The sequence below is a fragment of the Terrapene carolina genome, unplaced genomic scaffold (genome assembly GCF_002925995.2).
Source record: "Terrapene carolina triunguis isolate 2854851 unplaced genomic scaffold, T_m_triunguis-2.0 Scaffold21, whole genome shotgun sequence".
Taxonomy (NCBI): domain Eukaryota; kingdom Metazoa; phylum Chordata; order Testudines; family Emydidae; genus Terrapene; species Terrapene triunguis.
The window spans coordinates 5,551,776-5,574,904 of NW_020664372.1; the positions used below are offsets into that span (position 1 = coordinate 5,551,776).

General features: G+C 40.3%; 1 protein-coding gene across 1 annotated transcript in view; it reads right to left on the bottom strand.

The window, feature by feature from the left end:
• The window catches only part of MYCBP2 (MYC binding protein 2), a 407,094-nt gene that overhangs the window by 252,051 nt on the left and 131,914 nt on the right, over nucleotides 1-23,129 (bottom strand). The window contains exons 18-24 of the mRNA XM_026662219.1: nucleotides 21,698-21,805; nucleotides 19,742-19,861; nucleotides 17,985-18,066; nucleotides 15,216-15,333; nucleotides 13,884-14,088; nucleotides 13,346-13,499; nucleotides 5,193-5,365 (exon numbers count right to left, since the gene is read on the bottom strand). Of these exons, the coding sequence (XP_026518004.1) occupies nucleotides 5,193-5,365; nucleotides 13,346-13,499; nucleotides 13,884-14,088; nucleotides 15,216-15,333; nucleotides 17,985-18,066; nucleotides 19,742-19,861; nucleotides 21,698-21,805 (960 nt within the window). The remainder of the gene's footprint in view (nucleotides 1-5,192; nucleotides 5,366-13,345; nucleotides 13,500-13,883; nucleotides 14,089-15,215; nucleotides 15,334-17,984; nucleotides 18,067-19,741; nucleotides 19,862-21,697; nucleotides 21,806-23,129) is intronic.

Genomic DNA, 23,129 nt, shown 5'->3' on the forward strand with positions numbered 1-23,129 from the left:
AGCCCATAATGGAGAGGAAAAGTCTGGGGGACTTCCTGAAAGCATTCATCCTGTCCAGGTAGAAGGCTAGGACACTTCTGACATTTAGAGTATGGTAAAATAGCTTCTCTGTCTCGGTGAGGCTTGAGTTAGAAGGTTTGAAGATCAATCAATTGGTTCAATTTAAGGCCATCATCCAAGAAAGGCAGCTAGCAGCAAAGACAATGCTATGGTCTTACACGGCCGATATTGCAGCCAGATACATATCAACGGCGGTAGTGATGCGACATGCCTATGAACTCCACCTGTCGGGTTTCCTGAAGGAGGTGCAGGCAATCGTCGAAGATTTTCCCTTTGAGGGCACTGAGCTCTTTGCAGAGAAATTGTTCACGATGCAACTTGGCCAGCTGCTCAGTGAAATTGTTCAGTTTCAAGTAATTCTCGTAATCGTATTTTGCCATAAGCGCTTGGTAGCTGGTGATTTGAAACTGAAGCATGGCTGAGGAGTACATCTTCTCCCAAATAAGTCCAAATGCTTCTAATCCCTATAGTAGGGAGTGGACCTCATGTGGTGTTGACAGCCATGAGAATTGACAGCGTCCACTACGATAGAATTGGATGGAGGGTGGGAGAAGAGGAACTCTGCTTCTCTCGCAAGGACATAGTATTTTTTGTCTTCTCGCTTGCAAGTCTGTGCAACCGACGCTGGAGTCTGACATATGGTTCTCACAGGGTCGAGAAGGGCCTCATTGATAGGGAGGGATACTTTTGAAGAGGAAGATGAGTGAAGGATGTCCAGGAGCTTGTAGTGCATATCCTGACTAGCTCCAAAGTCCTGGACACCGTGGCTAAGAAAGTGTGTCTTGGGGGCTCACGGGAGGGACTAGAAGCCCAAGAGGCCTGGGGGGCGGTATGCAGCCCAGGGGTCCCAGTATGGACACTTGGGTGATGGTGCCTATTGATGGCTGTAAGAGGACGGCAGTGGTGGACCATCTGAAGATATGCCCAGGGGCCCTGTTGGTATCAGGCCCCATAGAGGGTTTGGGGGGAGTACAGAGATATCCCCTCCTCTGAGTCCGCACTGGAGAGCAGGGGAGCATGGCAAGGCAGTAGGGGAGACTACTGTGCCAGGCAAAGACTTGGTGCAGAAGTCCCAGTGCCGAGGAGAGGAGACTCGGCATGTCAATTACACAGAGGTCCCTGAGGTGCCGGAATTCCAGCAGTGCCGACTGGCTCAGTGCCACAGTGGTGCCGAGGACGGAGATCTTGTTCACATCGGCCATTCAGGTACAGGATGAGGCGTCAGTACCAATGGGACATCGTGTACCAGTGGTGCCTTCGAGTATTTGGTCCTGTCCTTCTCTTTAGGTGCTGTTGACTCTGTGCCCATACCCACTGGGTCTGTGGGCACATCAACAGTGCCTGCCATGGATTCCGGGGTACCAAGCATGTTGGGGATCATTTTCGGCTAGCTCACAGCTTGCTGTGGGGACTTCCCGCCCTCTTTTTTGACTTATGAGAGGCCGGCGGCAGATTTTTTTACCCCAAGGCCCTTGGATGTTGAGGGATGTGGGGAAGACTCATGTCAGTGTGCAAACTCTTGGCACAGGTCCAGAGAAGGTCTGAGAGCTGCCTTCATGGATATAATCCTCTCTCTCAGTTCTCTGTCCTTGGGAGACCGAGGCCTAAGCAACCGACAGAAAGTGCACTTTTGAGGAATGTGTCCTTCCCCAAGGCAACGAATGCACTGTGAATGCGTGTCTGTGATGGGGATACCCTTGTTGCAGAAGAGGCACTTATTGATGCCCAGAGAACTGAGCACAGGCCATTGGGGAAGGAATGGCCCCCAAAAAGGATGGAAATAAATAAATAAACAAATAAATAAATAAAATCCCCGCATGCTGATTAGCCTTGTCGTGGGGCACAAGGCGAGACAGCGCATGTGCGGGCCTAATGGACAGTGCTACCGAAGTTCTCTGATCTGCAGCGCAGGGACACAAACATAACTACAGTGGAGTACCTATAGGGACACCACTCAAAGAAGAGGCAGAGTTTAGGATGCAGTTGCCTAAGCACAGTTCCAGAGTTTTATTGCTTCAGCACAAAGAGAAGGCAATCTGGCCCCTCCCTATCAATTGATATAAAACATGCAGGCTATGTTGTCTGTCAAGATCCTTATGGACTTGTTTCTGATTAAAGTTAGGAAACAGACAGAGGCATTCCTGACTGCCTCAACTTGTGGAGGTTGATGTGCAAGAGTGCCTCTTGGGTTGAACATTTGTCCTGAGTGGTACTGGCACCAGATGTGCTTCACAATCTATCAGTGATGCATCTGTCATTATGGTGATGGAAGGAGGAGTTTGAACGAAAGGAACTCCTGCACAGACCCTGACTGGGACTTTCCACAAATTGAGTTGTGGAAACAATTCTGACACATCAAAGTGTAGCCTACCACAGAGCATCAAAAAGGTACATGCTGCCATGTATCCGAGCAATTGCAGACAATTTCTTTGTGATGTGTGTGGGTTGGTTTGAATCTTTGAGATTAGACCTATTAACACCAGGAATCTGACTGCAGAAAGGTACGGCCTGGCTGATATTGTGTCTAAGGAGGCCCCTATTTGTTGTACTGCAGTCCAAGTAAATTTCTCAATGCTGAGCTGCAACCCTAGCTTGTGGAACAGAGACCACTCTTTGCGATAAGAATGGCAAACCTTGTTGTAAGATTGGCCCTTGTATAGCCAGTCATCAAGATAAGGAAATAGCTTATCTCCAATCCCTGGGTATAATTCTGTGACCACTGCTAACACCTTCGAAAACATCCTTGGGGCAGAAAAGAGGCTGAATGGGAGCACTCAATACTAGCAGTGATCCTGACCTATCAGAAACCAAAGGAACTGCTTGCAGATTGGAGGAAATCACATATGAAAATAGGTGTCCTGAAGGTCAAGAGCCGAAAACCAACCCCCCCAGTTCCAAGGATAGAATTATTGCTGCAACAGTCAACATCCTGAATTTTGGGAATTGTTTAGGAGTCTTAGATCTAAAATTGATCTCCATCCTCCATTCTTTTTCAAGGCCAGGAAATAGTTGGAGTAGAAGCCCTTCCCACTGTGCTGAGCTGGAACATTTTTACAGCTCCAATATGCACAGAAGGGAAATCGACTTTTTGTCTTAAGAAAGGCTCATGAGAGGGGTCCCTGAAGAGGCGAGGGTAAGAGGAAAAGGAGGTAAAAATAGATGGAATATCCCAATCTTGTAACCTCCTACACCCATTTGTCTGATGTAATCTACTCCCATGCAAACTGAAAACGAGAGACGTGGTCTCCAAAAAAGGAGGAAGGAGGCAGAATGGTGCACGTGCAGCTCAGTTCTATGGGATTGTTTAAGGACCACGACCAACTTGTCATAACTGCCGCTTAGATGTTGATGGGACCTAAGTGGTAGACACTGAAGAAACAGTCTCTTCCTCGGATATCGTAGTTTCTTTTTGAGTGCTTCATAAGGTCTCTGAAAAGTAGAAAATTATGTGAGGCAGGATCTCTGTGCCGTCTGGGATTTACTAAACCTTATTTTGTACGCAAGTGTGTAAATCCCAAGAGATCTCAAGGTGGCTCTAGAATGCTTTAGGGCAGGGGTTGGCAACCTTCGGCATGCGGCCCATCAGGGTAATCCACTGGTGGGCCACAGGGATGTGCTGGCCGCCACTTCCCGCAGCTCCCATTGGCCTGGAACGGTGAACCGCGGCCAACCGCGTGCCTGCGGACGGTCAACGTAAACAAAATGTCTCGTGGCCTGCCAGTGGATTACCCCAGTGGGCTGCGTCGAAGGTACCTGACACCTGCTTTAGGGTATGCAAGTATTTGTCTTTGGATTCCGCAAAAAGTTTGAAACCATCAAAGGGAAAGTCCTCTACGATGTTTTGGACCTCCCTTGGAAATTCCAAAATCTGAAGCCAGGATGCTGTGCATATGACCACTGCTGCAGCAACAGACTGAGCAGCAGTGTCTGCGGAATCCCAATGAGATCTGAAAAGACGTTCTGGCTAACCGTTGCCCCTAATTGTAGCCTAAAACGGCTCACTCTGTTCAGTTGGTAAGTGTTCAATAAAGGTGGAAAAATTGGTGTAATTTGAGTGGTTGTGTATAGCCATGACAGCCTGACAGTTTGCTAATCTAAATTGAAGTGTTGTGGATGAGTAGATCTTGCAGCCAAATCAGTTAAGACATTGTTGACCTTTATCATACAGAGTGGCTTTAGCAGGACGAACAGTCTTAGGCTAGGTCTACACTACAGCGGGGGGTCGACCTAAGATACGCAACTTCAGCTACGTGAATAGCGTAGCTGAAGTGGCGTATTTTAGGTCGACTTACCTGGCTGTGAGGACGGCGGCAAGTCGACCGCTGCCGCGCCGCCGTTGACTCCGCTACCGCCTCTTGCCGCGGTGGATTTCCGGAGTCGACGGTAGAGCCATCAGGGATCGATTTTATCGCGTCTAGTGAAGACGCGATACGTCGATCCCCGATGGACCGATTGCTACCCGCCGATCCGGCGGGTAGTGAAGACGTGCCCTTAGTTGGAGGAGACCGACTTCAGAGTAGGCTCCTTCTGAGGAGAATGGGCTCTCTTTTTTTAGGTCTTCTCTGAGGATTTACCTCCAACAGATCCAAGTGAATGTGCTGAAGTCAAAGGGGCACTATGTTCGCTCCCAGGCCGATGTCTGAGGTGAGCAGACGGCATCCTGGCCTGGATCTGAAGCTGGATAGGGAGAATGCTCCATTGTTAAGAGTCTAAATCTTTTCTCATGATTCTTCCTACCCCTGCCCTTAAACCCAGACCAGAACTTTTGAGACCAATTCCTCTGAAACAAAGTAAATAGAAATGAGAGACAGAGAGGCTAATAGACTATTTTTGAATAGAAAGGCACACTAATACTCTGTCTCAGGCTGAGGCGGATGAGAAGGAACTGAGAGCAGTTCTACCGTGCAGCCCTATATAGCCTTTGTGGAGGGCATGAGGATGTGGAGGGCATATATGCAAGTCGAACAAGCACTATTACAAAAAAATCTCTGATCTCAGGTGTATGGGGTGTAAACACACCTTAAATGGAGCACCCATGGGGACACTACTCAAAGACAACACAAACACACACACAGCAGAGTGTATTTACTATTACTTTTCAGCTTTTTGATTCATCAACCATAAATTTATACCTAGAATGTGCAAAGCTGCATGAGACCTGGTGGTTAGAGCTTTGGATCCTGTCGGAAGAGCAAGTTCCGGGCTTAGAATACTACATCGGGATTGCATGTCTGGAGCTGAGGGAAGCCTGGAATCAGCAACAACAGCATTGTAACTCCACAGTTCTCTAGTATTTGGTCGAAACCTGACCCAAAAACACAAAGTAAAAAAAAAGATTTCAATGTAGTGAAAAAATTAAATTTAACAATAAAAAAATTAACTGAACCTATTTTAATATCTAAACTTTCTAAACTATTTTAATATCTACTGAAAACTACTTAATGATAGTTCTGACTAGTAGGGAATGTTAGGATTGCAATCCACTGTACCAATGAAATATATGTTATGCGAGATAACCACTATTTATTACAAAAATGTAACAATAGCCCCAAACATTCTTAAAAACCTTAAATTCAAACATATTAGATTATTTAAATTTCAGAACATCCAGAAAATGTTCTAAGCATGTCTCAGAGCCAACAAGAGACATTAAAATGGTTGCTGATTTCAGGAGCTTAAAATCTAATTATAGATGTAATACAACAAGTGACAGTACCAAACAGTAGGGGATGAGGCAAAAAATAACAAGGCTTTAAATTGAAAGTCATAAGGTTACTCAGTTTTGACGCATATAAATCTTGGGGTTGAGGGGTCCAACATATTTTCGCTTGGTTTTTTCAACAGACAGTACCTTCTTGTGGATGACCCATATGAAGAGGTTTTTTTAAGGGAGAATGATACGAACACAGTAACTTAGCAATGGATTGGAAGAACCTTCTATGTGCAGGGGCAGCACGGAATAAGATGGAGAAAGGGAATGAAATGAATAAAAAGTATTTGTTATCAATGGTGTACCAATGATGATAGTTAAAATTGACACTGAAATTATTTCACTGCTCAAAGCATGTTAGTAAGGAAAGAACAATAATATTTTGAAGACCTACAGCATCTTTCCTCTCCATCTGATTCATGAAGATAGAAGGGTAGGTGGAAACAAACAAAGCCCTGAGAGCATATAAAAGCCACATGAAGGGGAAGCAGATCCCAGCAGGTCATCTAAACAGATCCCATAGATTTGAGCAGGGCACTAAGCCCCTGTGAAAAGGATCCAATCCTGCAGAACCCAGACAGTCATTCAAGCCCTAATCAGACTGCATCCCTTCTAAACAAACGTGGGCTAACTGGCTTCCTCTCTAGCTCTATAGCTGCTACTGCTTGTCCTTCCTATAGACTTTTTGACTCAGGCAGAAATTTATGCAACATTTCTACTTGACTCATTTTCAAGATTTTCTTCACAATCATGATGGCTAGAAACTTCTCTCTAAATGAAAGCTGAGATTCTGATGTCATCACAGAGCCTTAAGCATATAACTATTGCCTTAACTCATCTCTGCTCATAGGTGTATCTGAACTCTGATGAAGGGAACTCAATCCTGAAGAGCCCATCAGAGCACACACGATCATATTTTGAATATATGAACGTTAGTTACCTGTAACCGAGGTTCTTCAATATGGACTCTGCATATTCACACTCATGGGATGCTCTGAACCTCTGACTGATGCAGCCCAAATTGTAAAATTCTACCAGCAATAGCTGTTGAAGCATCCATGCAGCTCCCTTGCACTCTCCTCCCTACCCCTACTGAATTCTCAAGTTCTAGGGCAAGAGTTTAAAAGGAGTGTGATGACCCACCACCTCAGTTCATTCAACTGCAACCCCCAGCCCTCTGGTAAGTAGGACTCTGAGGTGGTGGGGAAAGGTGGGTGGGGAGTGTGAATATCCAGAGTTCATCTTGAAGAATCTCAGTTACAGGTAAGTAAACTTCATTTCTTCCTTTGAATGTCCTCTGCATATCCCTACTCATGGGATGGATTAACAAGTACTCTGACCCAAGAGGGTGGGACCTGGCATTCTAGTTAAACAAGGAGTGCATGACTGCCTTGCCAAACTTTGCACCAGATCTAGATTCCAAGTCTAAAGAACAATGATTAGTAAAAGCGTGAACACAACTCTGGGTTGCTACTGTACATATCTTCACCAGAGAACTGTATCTAGAGAAAGCCATGCAAGCTGCCTTTGATTTAGCTGAATGAGTTCTGCTGCCTTGAGGAATGGATAATCCCTTCAATTTATATGCTTCATAAATACCAAATCTAACCCATCTAGAGAGATTCTGTATATAAACAGCTTTTCCCTTGTTTTTTGGTCCACAAGCTCTGAACATCTTGGAAGACTGTCTAAATATTGTAGTCCTGTCTAAATAAAAAGACAACACTCTTCACATACAACACATGTAATTTAGCATCGCCATCATGAGTACGGGGTTTGTGAAAGATGACTGGTAAAATTAGAGATTGATTTATGTGAAAAATCAGAATTTTTTTGGTAAAAACTTAGAATGAGCACAAAGAACCACTTTATCCTCATGAAAAATAGTGAATGGTAGATCAGTCATTAATGCATGTAATTCACTTATGCATGTTGCAGAAGTGATTGCTATCAAAAACACTATTTTTTACAGACAAATGAAATAAAGAACAGGTTCAAAGGGAGGTCCCATTAATTGTGTTGTAATACATTCAGATTCCAAGAGAACACAGGAGTTCGTATTGAAGGATACAAATTATTAAGGCTTTTTAAAAACCTCTTAACTGTATCTCATTAGCGAAAACTGATTTTCCCTCTACAGGTACATGCTATGCTGATATGGCTGAGATATGAACCTTAACTGAAGATAAAAAAAGTTTTATGTTTTAAATACAATAAATATTCTAATACATAATTAATTGTTGCCATATAAGGATCCATGTTATACATGGAAATCCACAATAAAAACCTCTTCCATTTAAGACTATAGCACTTTTGTGTGGATTCTTTTCTAGACTAAAACAGTACATTCTGTACTTCTAATGAAAGCTTTTCTTCTAGCTCATCTAAAAATCTATTCCTCACGCAGTCAAGTGAAGGGACCAAAGATTCAGATGCATAATTTCACAGATATAATGCTGTCAGAGTCTATTACTAACAGAATTGCTTTGTTTTTGAGTTGACGTAGAAAATACGTTAGAGCTATTCTGACTATTATCAATTCTAAAATATTGATGTGTAAGTTCCTTTGATGAACAATGATCTCTGATCAACAATTCACTGTTCTGATGGGCTCCACATCCTAGGGTAGATGTATCCATGATCAGTATTACTGATGATGTAAGGGACTGTAAAAGTACATCTTTCATTGCATTTTGATTGTCTGTCCACCACGTTAAATGATAACATGAGATATGGAATTAATATTTTTTCAATGAATATTGTCTAAAACTGGTTTGTAATTCTTTGCTAATTAGTGTTGAAGACCTCATCTGAAGACTAGCATAAGGAGTCACTGCTGTGGTTGACGCCAACAGACCGAACAACTGAAGGACGAAAAGAATCAATTGTCTCGGTAATCGGCAGAGGAAATACATACATCTTTTTATGTTGATCTCTCTCCCCTCTGGGAGAACAGCACTCTTCACAGTTGAATCCACTATGGCTCCTATACAAAGAACCCTTTAAATAGGGTTTAGACATGACTTTTCCCAGTTTATTGGTAATCACAGACTGACAAATAGTGAATATATTTAATTTACAAGATCTCTTCCCTGAATGACACTTATTAAATCATCTAGGTACAAGTATACATACATCCCCTGCCTTCTTAGGTATACTGCCACAACAGACAGCCATTTTGTAAATACACTGGGTGCTGGAGATAACTCAAAAGGGAGGGCCTTGTATTGAAAAATGGTCCTCTCCAACAATGAAACACAGGAAAATTTCAATGACATGGTTTATAGAAATGTTGAAGTATGGGTCTTTTAAGATCAGAGCTGCAAAACAATCCTGGAGGGAAAGAGGTGGTGTTAGAGACAACATGCAAAAGTGAAGTTCCTTTATATAAAAGTGTTTAATCTCCTTAAATCCAGACCTCTTCCCTCTGTGATCTCATGGAACTACCTCTACTACACCTAACTATAGTAGAGACTGGAAATCCTTTTTTTAGCAAATCAAGATGACTGATCTCTGCCCAAATATGAAGTGGGTGGCTTGTTGGTGGGAGAGGTTTTGAACTGAACTGTATAACCGTATAAAAGAGCTTCTAATATCAATCTATCCAATGTTATTAACTCCCACTGCTAAAAAAAAAAGGGACAACTAGTCCCCAAACTGTGGATTAAACAATGCCCATACGGGCTGGCTTGAAGCTTCGTGTCATTATGTCAAATCCGATGCATCAGAGGCAACGCAGAAGATGAAGATGACAAAACTTTCCCTTTATTATTGCAAGGTTTAACTTTCTTCCTCCATTGATGTTGATGTTGTGAAGTATGATGTTTCGGACGAAAATGATATGCCCTTCTCTGGTAACTGTAATGATGTGAAGGAGACAAAGAAGGTGGATATTGCCTTTGATACTCGTTTAATGAAGTAGAATATGACTTCTTCCCTATTTAAAGAAACCTAAAGATCTAGCAGATCTTACATTTTTCATGCTCTCCGGTACCTCTTTAGTCTGAACACTCAACAGACTTTCTCCTTCAAATGGAAGGTCTATGAGCCTCATTTCTGTCTCATAAGGGAGTCTGACCAATCTTAACCAGGTGTGTCTCCTTAGTGAGACAGCCAAAGCTACTGATCTTGCTGAAATATCTGAGGATTCAAATCCACTGTCAACTGTTGCTTAGCAACATTCAGTCCTTCAGGCAAAATAGCATTTGATAACCTTTGGTGGTCCTCTAGAAGCACATTAAGAAAAGGACGTTTTGCTCCAGAAATGGTATTGGTACCTAGCCATGACAGCTTCATAGATGGATATGCACATGCTGATTTTCTCTGAAGAAAACGTATTTCTTTCGAATACAGTCAGCCTCTTTCCTTCTTTATCCGACGGAGCAGAGTGAGCTTGGGCACTTTTTGATCTGTGAAATGCCACTTTGACCACCAATGAATTAGGAGGCAGGTAAGTATGAAACATAGCAAGTCCTTCTTCGGGGAACTGATATATCAACTTTAGAGAGAAGCTGAGTGGTTGATATATTTCATAACAAGGGAAATATGATTAGTTACTTAACCACTGACCCCAAAATATCAGAGAGGATGTGATGATTCCTCCACAAAAACAGAAGGAATATCTAGCATCTTTGACATTCAAGATACTAACTCTTGAAAGGCTATAGCATCTTCTGATGGTGATGATACTGAGATGTCCTCCACATTTCCATCTGGAGAAGACACATCCCTTAATTCTGAATCAGAATCTACCAGCTCCAGCTCGTCCTCATATTTTACCAATTTCCTTAGGTGACTTCTTCTGAGGAAGCTGTATTGGCTGGTCCTTATCCATTGGATTCAACAACTGAATGTCCTCCTGATACAGTCTTGCTGAAAGTCTGTCCTCACACCTTCCTAATAAGGTGCCCAAAATGGCCAGTGAGACCATCTTACTAAGGGAGGTATCTGCCACTCAGGCCAAAACCCCACTGGATAGATCGAGCTGGAAATATCTCTGTGCCTGCGGATCCAGCAGACCTGCACTGAACTGATTATAATATTTTTTTCCTGGTTCTAATCTGTGATCTGTATTTCTCTTCTAGTTCCAAATCACTCGAGGCTCAGATAGGACTTGAGACAATAACCTCCTTGAAATGGAGAGCAGAGAAAAGTTTTTCTCCAGGGATCATGAAGGGGTCTTAATAGAATGCAGCAGCACAGTGCTGCTGACTCTCAGAAAAGCAGTCAGTCTGATTGCTTGCAGCAACCCAAGTGATGTGTCCTAAGAAGCAGTACCAGGCTCAACTGTCAATGGAGCCACAGATGGATCCGTATGATGAACTATCGCTTTAACAGTATTATGCCAGTTAATGAACCCTCATCAGTTCTCTTAACTGGATCCTTAGAATTCACCATAAGGACAGGGTCCTCCAGATGTGATATTGTCGGATCTGTACAAGGACAACTCCCAACTCTGAGTTGAGATCTTAAGTCAGATCCTGGCTCTATAAATAGATTCTGTCCTTGTAAATCTTTCTCTCAGATTGGTTCTTTGTACTGAGGCTGACACCAAGGAGATCTGCACATTTTTTCTTGGTACTGCAACCGATACTTTCTGAAATGGGACAGTTATGGAAACAGAGTTTATCACTGATCCAAAACTTTTCTTTTTTGGATCCTTAACTATGTCAGATCCTGCATCTGACACAGAAGCTGAATCTGGTTTTTTTCCCAGCTGAATTGACTGGAACTACAACCACTCTCTGAGAATCTGCTGCCACTGCCAGTGATTCCTGCAATAAAACTGACTGGAGCCTATTTCATCTCTCACACTCTTAGCCCTTGTGATAAACATTAAGCAGATTGTCAAGTATCAGGGGGTAGCCGTGTAAGTCTGAAGAAGCGCATCTGAAGAAGTGGGTTTTTTACCCACAAAAGCTTATGCCCAAATAAATCTGTAAGTCTTTAAAGTGCCACCGGACTCCTCGTTGTTTTTATTAAGCAGATTGGATATCCAGAGGGAGAATGATCTTCCCCCAAACATGCCAAGCATCCGATATGTGCATCTGATGCTGGGAATACTGCCCGTCACGAGAAACATCTTTTGAATCCAGGCGTCTTAACCTTCTGATCCAACATGTTAATCCTTTAGCTACCTACCTCTAAGTAACAATATATAACTATATGCACTTCGGTAACAACTAACCAATACAAACTATCTAGCTACTACTCCATAAGGATCACACAGCAACAGTGTAACCCTCCAGCTGATCACGGTTGAAGGAACTGAGGTGGTGGAATTCCATGCAACTTTTAAACCCTAAAACATCCAGAGTGGTGGTGGTAGGGAGGAGGGCGGAGAAGAAGCACGCAGAGGGACCAAGGGAGGCACATAGACACTCCAAAGGCTACTGCTAGTAGAATCTTACCATTCAGGCTGCACTGGTTGGAGCATTCTATGAATGGGAATATACAGAGGACACGAAGGAAGAACTATAATCTATTGTGAATGTCCTCTTATTTTTATGTCTCAAGTAGGCAGAGCTTAGAAGAGTACCACTTCTTCCCCCTTCTGATCAGCTCTGGTCAGTGAGACTGCTGAGGAAGATCCTGCAGTAACTGAATTGAGAGATTAAGACATGAACAAGTGGTTTAACTGTTGGGCAAGGCAAGAAGATTCAGATACACAATACGCTGTGGAAAAAGAAACAGTAAAATCTGAATATGGCTTGGACAGAATGCAAGGAAAAACAGATGGAGGAATTTAAGATTACCAAATATTTTGAGCCTGGAGGAGTTGTTGAAAATAACAGAGACCAAATGATGTGAAGAGAATTCAGGAGGAAAAAGAAGGAGCTCTGTTTAGGCCATGTTGTGCTCAAGTGGACAGCAAGCCATCCAAGAAGAAAAACAGAGATACAGTTTGTCACAGGGTAGCTGGTTGCTGTGATAGACTTGAGCCCAGTTCCCCTGAAGTGGAACAGGTAAGTCCAATTCAGTTAATTAAAGAGGGCTAGCCTACACCTGGGCTGAAAAAGGGCTGCTAGTAGGCAGCTGGAGAGAGGAAAGACTGAGATAGGTTGAGCCCTGGAGAGGAATGGACAGAGCAAGCTAAGCCCTGCGGAAGAAAAGCCACACTGGAGTGCAGTTAGCTCCTATTGTGGGTCCCTAGAGCAAGGGGCCAAGAGGCTCAGGGAAGCAGCTCTGTGGCTGCTGTTCCAGGATGGGAGCAGAGCTGACTAAGGCTGGGAAGCTGCCAGGAGCAGGTATGCTAGAGACCTCTGGGAGGGCTGACCCTAAAGCCTGGGGCCAAGGACTGAGTTGAGACTGTTTTCGGTTTGTTTGATAACCTCTGTTTAAAGAAATAAACCTCCTTGAAAAGACTGGGCGTGACAACACATGCTTTGGAGCCAGGGAGAAGCGACAGCCCTGGCAACAGATATAAAGGAGACTGAACAGATGCCTTTTTACGATAGGTAAGAGAAATGATAGTTGAACCTATGTGAGCAGATGATGCTACCCAAAATTGTTCTAATAAATTCAGTCTTATTTCTATACTGATGCCCCCTTTCTGTGACTACAAACCACACTTGCCTCCAAATAACATCATAAACAGGATCCAGACATACTCCAAACCCTTGAAGATCCTCCTGTTCAGAATCATTAAATGTCTTGCAACTCCCATCTACTTTATTTATCAGAAGACATTTAAACGGAGGTGGTTCTGACATAGAAGCAGGGACCAAACCTGGAAAAAAATAGACAAATAGTCCATCTGTCACATGCTAGCCTCCATCTCTGAAGTAATAATAATACTGTAAGGAAGAGTACACTCATAGTACAATATCTTATAGATATGATGAGATGTTTTTAACTGCGCTGGAACATTAAAAATTTAAGAGTAGCTCGGAGGATTTTTATTTGTATTAATAAAATTACATTTGTAAATCAATTAAGAGTACCATATACAATATAAATACCCTAAAAGTAAAATGGAGTGTCATAAGATAAGAGTTTACTCAATTTGCATCTTTTACTTACTACCTCCACTGCTTGCATTGTAATGTTTCAAGTTCCTTCACTAAATGTATGTTAAATGAACTAATTTACAATACTGTTGAAGAGCTCTTACCTATTATATGCCTGCTTGCAAAGATCTCAGACGTGGCTAGAACATGAGAGTTAATGAGAGCTTCATCAATCCGAAGAAAAGTCTGATCTCCACTTGCTCCAATCCAAGTAGCTTTGCGTCCATATTTAGATCCAATATTAGGCATGGGTGCTGGCTTTGCATTCCAGTAAGGCATATCCAAAATTGGTCTGCCAAGCTGTCCCTTCTAAAGCAAGAATTCAGTAATTAGTAAATACTAGCAACAATAGTTTCAGATGGATAAAATAGCACAGTTTCAATATACAAAATGGAAAATTGGAAAAAGATGACCCATTTAAAGTTTACTTCATAATGCTATCACACTGTGGCATGTGGCCTCGGGGGAAGGGGCGGCGCAGGGGGTGGGGCCACTGTTCAGGCACCACTGGCCCTCCCCCCCCCCCCTCCACTTTTAGGGAGCTTCCAGCACTCCTGGGGTGAGGTATTATCTTTTATTGGACCAACTTCAGTTAGTGAGAGAGACAAATTTTTTGAGTTTACAGAGAGCTCTTCTTCAGGTCTGGGAAACTAACTCAAAATATGGCTGCTAAATGCAAGGTTTGAACAGATTGTTTAGCATAAGTAGTTAAATATTTCAAGGGACCATTCAAAGTGATGTGGCTTATTAACACCTCTCTAGTCATAGGGAGAGAAGGAAGAGGGGAGGAAGCAGCTGGGGAGGGGGGAGGTTGTTAATGGGTTGCAGATTGTTGTAATAAGCCCTAAATCCAGTGCCTCTATTCAGTCGATGATTTTTAGTGTCTAGCAAAGTTATGAATTTAAGCTACATCTTACAATTTTTAACCTTACGTTAACCTTACATGTTTGAATCAGCCCTACCACTGCTGTGAGGAAAAAGGAGGTACTGCCTCCCTAGCTTCCTCCCACAACTTCCCTTACAGCCCAAGCAGAAGCTCTGATGTGAGCCAGGAGTGCTCTGAACAGTAACCATCTTCTCCATGCATTATCTTCTCATGTAGAAATGTTCTACAGGTGCCATGAAATCCCACCACGTTAGTTTGCAGATAGAAAAAAAAAACACTTCCCCTTGTAAGCTAATTGGCATTAATGTCAAAACTATGTAAATTTGATATGGGAGACAGTAAGGAACAGCGGGAGATTTTCATAGTCATTCTTTTCTAACCAGATTTAAAATAAAGACACACAAACACTTAATATGCACAGGCATAAGTTAGGTATATGCAAATGTGTGCAATTGTGAAAAATCTTTCTAAAAACTATTTACTGTAACTCTAAGTGTACAATATATAGATAAAAAACTATTTCCAAAAGTAAAAAGAAATGTTTCCTTACAGAGAAACTTCCAAATGTGAACACCTGTCCATCCATTAAGAGAATGGCTGTATGGTTGCTTCCCGCAGTAACTTGCGTGCTAGGACTTGGTAATGCCTGTACCAGAGTGGGACATCCCCTATGTCAAAATAAAACCACACCAGTATCAGTGCATCTTTATGAAACATTTAACAAATGCAATATTAATGTTAGTAACTGTGCAGCTGATCACAAAGTAATATTGTTATTGTCATTTGTCAGATACTATCTGGAATACTATTTGTATTATCATGCAACTGAACATTTGTCTAGTATTCCGGTCCCAAGCATGGCTGGCAAGACTACTGGATGACTCTCTGCCCCAGCTGTCTAGGGAGGGGCAGAGGAGGAGAGAAGATCCTGGTTCTGCATCTCTCAAATGGAGGGAAAGGCATTAGACCATCCCTCTTTCCCGCAAAGTCCATAGATACTAGAAAGAATAATCTCACCAGAAGACCTGAAAAGTCTTCTGTGTGCCTCCCAAATACAGATGTGTTTAAGGAAAACACCACAAAGTCCCTCTACCTGTCTCTCCTCAACTGGAAGTAGTGAGTGTATCTGAGGGAGAGGACAGTAGTGGTGAGTGGGGGGAACCCTGAAGTGATAGATTAGAAAAGAAGCAGTGAGATTGAGAGGTGAGAAAAAAATAACATTGAGGTGAGCAAATTAAAGGCCTGACAAGCCAAAACTGACTTCAGTGGGCTTTGGATCATGGCCTAAGTGCTTGCCTACACTTGCAAATTGTTTCAGATTAAGGTAGGGTCTAAATTTAAAGTGGAATAGCTATTTCTGAATAACCCCATATGTAGAGAATCCCTGATGACTAGAGGGAAGGACAATGGAAAGATTAGGCATGAGAAAAATGAGAAGAAGAAGAGATAAAGAGAATACAAGGTAAGGAAGGACACTGAATATGACAGGAAAAATAAAGATACACAAAGATAATGTACAAGTGAAATGTACATTAGCAAGTTACATTATTTAAGATGCTGTAGACAACTCAGTTCTTATTGGTCAGCAATATGCTCATTTGGACAGACATGGTTCCTTCTGCACAAAGGTTATCATTCTAAAATGGTTAAAGTAGCAAAACACCAGATAGTCTGATGATAATCCAAAACAAAAATGAGAGAAATGTAGTTTTATTATATTATATAAATATAAAGCATTAAGTGAGTTAATGTGATGTTAAGGCTAGAATTTGAAACACTGAAAACAAGGGAAAATAAAGTTAGGCGCTTATAGGAATATTATCTCTGCAACTGCACAATCCTGTATATTTTATGGTATACATACAACAAAATAAACAGTAAATATATTAAATTACACATTTAGGGCTCGATCCTGAGGTGCTCTGCACCTTTCAGGACCAGGCTCTTAAATATTAAAACAGGAATAAAATATTATATACTTACACACGGGCAATATAAATATAAAAAAAGACAGTCTTGTCTGATGAAAAAAATTTCTCTGGAACCTAATCACCCTATTTACATTAATTCTTATGGGGAAATTAGATTCGCTTAACACTGTTTCGCTTAAAGTAGCATTTTTCAGGAACATAACTACAATGTTAACCGAGAGTTACTGTACACTGGCAAAGCACTCCTAGGATGAAGATGTGGCCTAAATTATCTCCTGACTTTAATATGTGCTTCCACAATCCATACATACTCTTCTTACCCTCTTCCTCTCCTGCCCTGTCCCCCTCACCTAGCTTCCCTTCAAATTTTGTTTCCATTTAGCTTATCGTCTCATAAGCCCATCCAAAAAAACCCAAACCATGAAACATGATGTTTGCTGCTATCACACTGTTCACTTTGCTTGTGTGTTATATCTCTTCCCCCACACTGTGTCTGTCTTGCCTATTTCGATAGTATGCACTTCAGGGCAAGGACCATCTACTACTCTGTTTGTACAGTGCCTAGCACAATGGGACCTCATTCTTGGTTGGTCTTTAGTCACTATTGTAAGAGACATAATAATATGTAGAAGTTTCTTTACTGAAGTTCTTAGGGGCATAAGGATTTCAGCACATATATTTTTACCTTGTGGAACTCACAAACTTGGCAGATTTTTTGGCACTGAAATCTTTATCCACTGCAGTCTTAATATGTCTGGAAAACTACAATGCATGAAGGGAATCTGCAATAACTTTCAAAAACACTTCATCTTTGGGCCCAGACAATGTATAGAAATGTTCAGACCAAAGAAAAAGCTACACACTTTGAATTGTATGATAGTTTTCATAAACTAAAGTTTTTGAAATACTTTGGGGACTAAAATTTTCCCTGGTTGCTATCTGCTAGAAGGCAGGCATTGTTTGTTCTTAAAAAGTCTGAGTAAAGTCCCTTCCTGCTATTTTTTTTTTTTTTTTTTGAGTAACTGGTAATAGAGGGAAGCACTTTTCCCCCAGAGTAAAATTCCTGTAACCATTTTTTTTTAAAAAAGGCACAGCAACACAACATTTAGACCTTCATGTGAACAGTTCTTTGAAGACTAAATGCTTTCAGCTTATTCTAGAAGTAAATAAAGTTGAAACAGCTGACACTGATTCTGAGTATGCGCAGGAGACATTTTCTAAAATTTTTAGCAGAGCTTAAGGAAGTCCTGCCCTATTTATGTCACTCCTGAATATTCTCCCTGCCTCATCTAAGCAGGGAGAATATATCCATTATATGTAATCCAATTCATAGATACGGAATGAAATTCAATAGTACAAATATGTCCTTTAACCTATTTACAACATACCTGCAATTAACGTCTCCATGTCCCAGCTGCCCATGCTGCCCATATCCAAATGTGTAAACATCACCATTCTCCATCAAAACCACTAAAAATAAAATGTTTTGTTTTCAGAATATTTTTTTCCTGACAATTTGAAGGACCTCACACATCCATGGTTTGATGTGTACTTTATATTACTAAAAATATTTGTAGATGGTAATAATTTTACCCTCCTTGGCTTTAACTTATTAAGTTCTTGATCCTGCAAAGACTTGTATACAATTAACTTTAAGCCTGAGAGTAGTCCCACTGAAGCCATTCCCTGGTAAGAGAAAAGCTATTGAAATGTTTAACACTAATTACATTTTTCATCTGTTAATTTAAACAAACTGATTACAGAGCTAACCGTGTCAAACATGTTTTTGTTCAACAGTTTAATTACAAAAATCATCAAATTTTCATTTGAACAAACAAAAAGTAGCAATCAGAGCAAAATTAGAAAAAGTAACTGCTGGATTAAATTACCAGTTAACTGACTGCCATAAGCATTTATTACATTTGTTTGCCTACTAAGAACCTGGGCAGACTGATTCTCATCTTTCTGGGGAAAAATATTGTCCCACCATTAAAATCCACTTTATCAAAGCCGCTAATTTCCCATTCACCTCTGTATTTCCTAATATGTCTTGTTTCTGTGTGTTTAAGTTTCTTCACAGCGAGTTCTTTAGTACTGTACAAAACACAATACAGTACCCGCCCAATAATATTGTCAGCATGAAACAATTTTCTTGAATGCACGGTCGCTTTTGTGATCATAACTGTACTTTAACACAATTTTTTTCCATGCTAGAGATAATTTGGGAGCCTCCAATCAATGCTGATTATAATGCTGGATTATAATTTGTTCCAATGGCACTCCAAATTAACCAAAAAACTCACTAAAATTATTATAACAATAAATATTGCCTTGTGGTCAAATTCTGAACCTACTCTTTTTGGAATTGAGGGCCCTTGGAAGCATAGCAGATGCAGTTCCACCACATAGGGGTTAATAATTTATGCGGTCCCATGGGATACCCATCCCCTGCACAGTTCAGAATTAAGAGTGGCAACTGGCAGGAAGAGTGGAGTGGAGTAGCACTAGAGGATGGTTTCTTAATCACTGTATGGTTTCTTAACCCTCCTTCAGTGGTGAAGAGAACTGAAGTTGGCTGCAGATGTTAATCCAACCTAATCACTCCTTTGCACTCCCACAGAGATGGCTAATCAAGATATCCAATAGAATGCTGAAGCCTGGAATTATAGTAGAAGCTCAGAGTTATGAATACCAGAGATACGAACTGACCAGTCAACCATTCACCTCATTTGGAACGAAGTACACAATCAGGCAGCAGCAGACAAAAAAAAATACAGTACAGTACTGTACTAAATATAAACTATTAAAAAAAATAAAGGGAAAGCAGCATTTTTCTTCTGCATAGTAAAGTTCCAAATCTGTATTAAGTCAATGTTCAGTTGTAAACTTTTGAAAGAACCACCATAACATTTTGTTCAGTTACAAACATTTAAGAGTTACGAACAACCTCCGTTCCTGAGGTATTCATAATTCTGAGGTTCTACTGTACCCCAAAAATATCAATGATTTGAAACTTACTTGGGTAAGGATTAACAACACCTTTCCTTAGAGAAGGCAGTTCATGGTAGTTATACGAGTGGAAGGGCATATGATCACAAATTTTTTCAACAAGTGCACGCATTAGATAAAAGCTGTAGCTTTGTACCTGAATGGTGAAACCCACAACTGACTTGTACTGCCCGGAGTTCACAGTCAAAATGGACAGCCCCTGGAGGATAGGTTGTGATTTTGCTGGCATCCTTCTCACCCCTTTCTCCACTTCCGTCTACAAACATAATTCATAGTTATATTCCTATTCTTTTCAAGAAGCAATTTTAAGAAAAAAGAACAATGAGCAAGGGTGGGAAAAGAAAACACTGAACAAGGTAACAGCAAGAACAACCTGCAGTACAGCAGATTAAAGAGGTCAAAATGCATATACTGGTAATAAAGCATATTTTGAGATATGATACACTGAAATTCTATTTGCAAACAATCTGCTAATGCACACGGTTCTGGACTGGGAAAAAAAAATATTAACCTAGTTAACTTCTGCAGAATGAACAAGTTAATTTAACTCAGCAAAACAGGAACTAATATAATATATATGTGTTAAATACACACACTTGTTGCATGAAAATTGTATTGCACCTCCACTTCCTTAAGAAAACTACCATAGTCGCACATATAGTTCTGTCAATTTACAAACAAATTAGCCATTCCCCTATCTGCTCCTTTTTATACAAACACAATGGTGTATATGAGAGATTTTTTACATGAGTTTGAGCTGGCCATGTTACCTCTGTTTTACAAAACCATAAATGCAGTTCATCCCAAACAAGTGCTAGTAAACCCTTTGTCACAAAACCCATTGAAATTTGTGTAAGATACATTTTTCAGAATCTATTTAGTGGGTTTTTAACAAAAAATGAGCACTACTGCTTTCCATGTAAAGACAGGTTGCATTAGGTACCATGTACAGACTTAGAGGTGACAAAATAAATAGAGTATCTTTGTAAACTTCTGGAAATTAATTAAAATACCTTTTCTATAAATTAGGGTGTCATTTTAGGATACTATAAAACAGATTGGCAATGAAGTTGTATTTGCACATGGAAATGAGGGAAGGAGCTTGCATAATACATGCAGGAAGCTAGCAAAACAGAAGAACAGGCAGCAAGCGCCTTGTCATTAGACCAGCTGGTAAAGTGAAGAAAGCTGGTTAGAAAAGCTCCACGGAAAGAGTGAGAGTATAATTACTATCCTTTAATTTGCTAGTCTTGCCACTGTTGCTGGCCACAATGGCACCAGGGAATCCTGCTGCTGCTACTACTACTACAAAAGGTCAGTAAACACCTGTAGCTACTGTTTTGCCATGAAGACCTTAAAAAGCCACAGAACTTTGTTTGACAGGAACTAGTATTGAAAAGCAAGAGAAAATTCACAAAGTGAGCTAGAAAATTGTCCCATCCATTTTATGATTACAATGACCACTGCTTTATTACCAAAAGTTGATGGAAACCAAACTACTTGTAGCAAGCTTTGAAAGCATACTATGTGTCGCTACTTTTGACATAGGTCTTCTGTTACTTAAATGTAATTTTTTACTGAGTAATTAACATTTGTAAAGTATCAAAAAAGGCTTACTTAGAGATGGTAAACCTACAGAAAATCAAACAGAAGCCTTGAATTAATGAATCTGTAATATAAACAATATTTTAGCAACTGCAACAGATACACATTGTGCAAGATCATAAAATTAAGACAAGAAAATGAAATGACAATGCATATGCCAGACTTGAATTACCTGGCCCAATGAAAAAATTAGAAAATTGTGTAAATTTCTTTAGTTTTATTTAAACAAATGAGAAAAGACAGAAAAATAAAATGACATACTTTATCAAAGAAAAAAACAAAAATGATGTAGGGTGTCAAACATTCATACTTTTAAAGTAAACAAACATATAAAATGTGTTTTCTTTCTCCTCAGGTTACAGAGACTAACAAGAAAAGAGCAGAATAATTTTTGTGCATTTCTCTGAAAACAAAGATTCAGTGGATGGAAGAAATGACTCGGAGGATGGGCATATGTCCCTCCTAGTCAATAAGGAAGACCAAATACCTTTGTGCTTGTCCCGCTTATGCTTTAGCTGTGCTGGATGGGGTCTGATTCTGGCTAGAGCCTGCTCTCGATGATTCATAAAAATAGGACCAGGAAATACAAGGGGGCCTGAGGAGAAACATTTTGCACATGCATAGGAAAGCTCACAAAATGGAAACTGTGTTCAAACAAAAAATAATTCAAATTAAAAGCGTGAAAAAATGATTCTAATTCTACATTGCTCTTGCACTTTACAAGGTCAAAAATAAGTTAGATAATTCTTGAAGACACGACCAACATATTAGTCAAAGATGCAGTAATTTTCTCAAATAAGATACAGATTTTTCCCTTGACTTATAAATATGGAACCTTACTAAAGACCATGGGACTACACGAGTTGTAAGCTGGAGAAGAATTTGGCCCTAAATAGTTAACATTCTATCTTACAGCTAAAGAAATTTTATATACCATACATTTCCGGCTATTCTATTATACTGCAAAATATTCATTTGGCACAAAATATTCAAATATCACCATATCAACGCTAAAATGGAGAAAATTATATGGTTGGTCACATTTCCTAAATTTGAAATTCAGAAATAATGTCCATAAAATTATCAACTACCTAGAGACATTCTTTGTGGGGAAGCGGTTATATAAAACTATGCACTTTGGTGGTTTTATTATATTGACATATTTACAAAGGAATGCTTCAAATCTAACAAATTATTTTATGTTTCTTTTAAAGGACACAATTTGGAGAACACTTGAATGTATTACTTGCATTATTTATTTTAAAGATCCCAGGACTACAATTTTTGTCTAGATACTCTCTCCAAAAATGTGATAAGATATATTAAAATATCTTGTAGCTGCATTAAGTAAAACTTTAAAAATAATTCTGTATGAAACTTTTTTGCTTGTATATCATGTGTTTTATTTTTCACCATGTATTCTTTGTAACCAGAGACATTCAAATGTAGGGACTCATCCTTCTCCCACTGAAGTCAATGAGTTTTCTCTTTTGAGGTCAATGATAAGTCAGAATCTGTGTTTACAGTCAACTGCCCATATCCTTTCCTTCCTTTGAGCTTCTTGAACGGAGCATAATCTCATTGTCCTGAATACTATTTCATTCGCTCTTTCATGTGTGCAAATATTCGTAAGTTCCATTGTTTATATCTGAATTCTCTTTCCTCCATTCAACTAAACCAGCCCTCATCAAGAATACCAATCAACTCTTCCTGACAATCTCCAGGCTTCTCTTACAGCCTAGCCCCCCCCACAATCTGTCTTATCTTTATCAAGGTCATTTGCACTTTTTTGAATCAGTTCTCTCCTCAGATTTCAGAAACCTGAAGGCTTGACTCTCCTGCTATTTCTCCCAACCTCTTCCTTTTGTCACTCTTTGGTAGTTTTTCATGATCATCATAATCCATTCATCTCACTATGT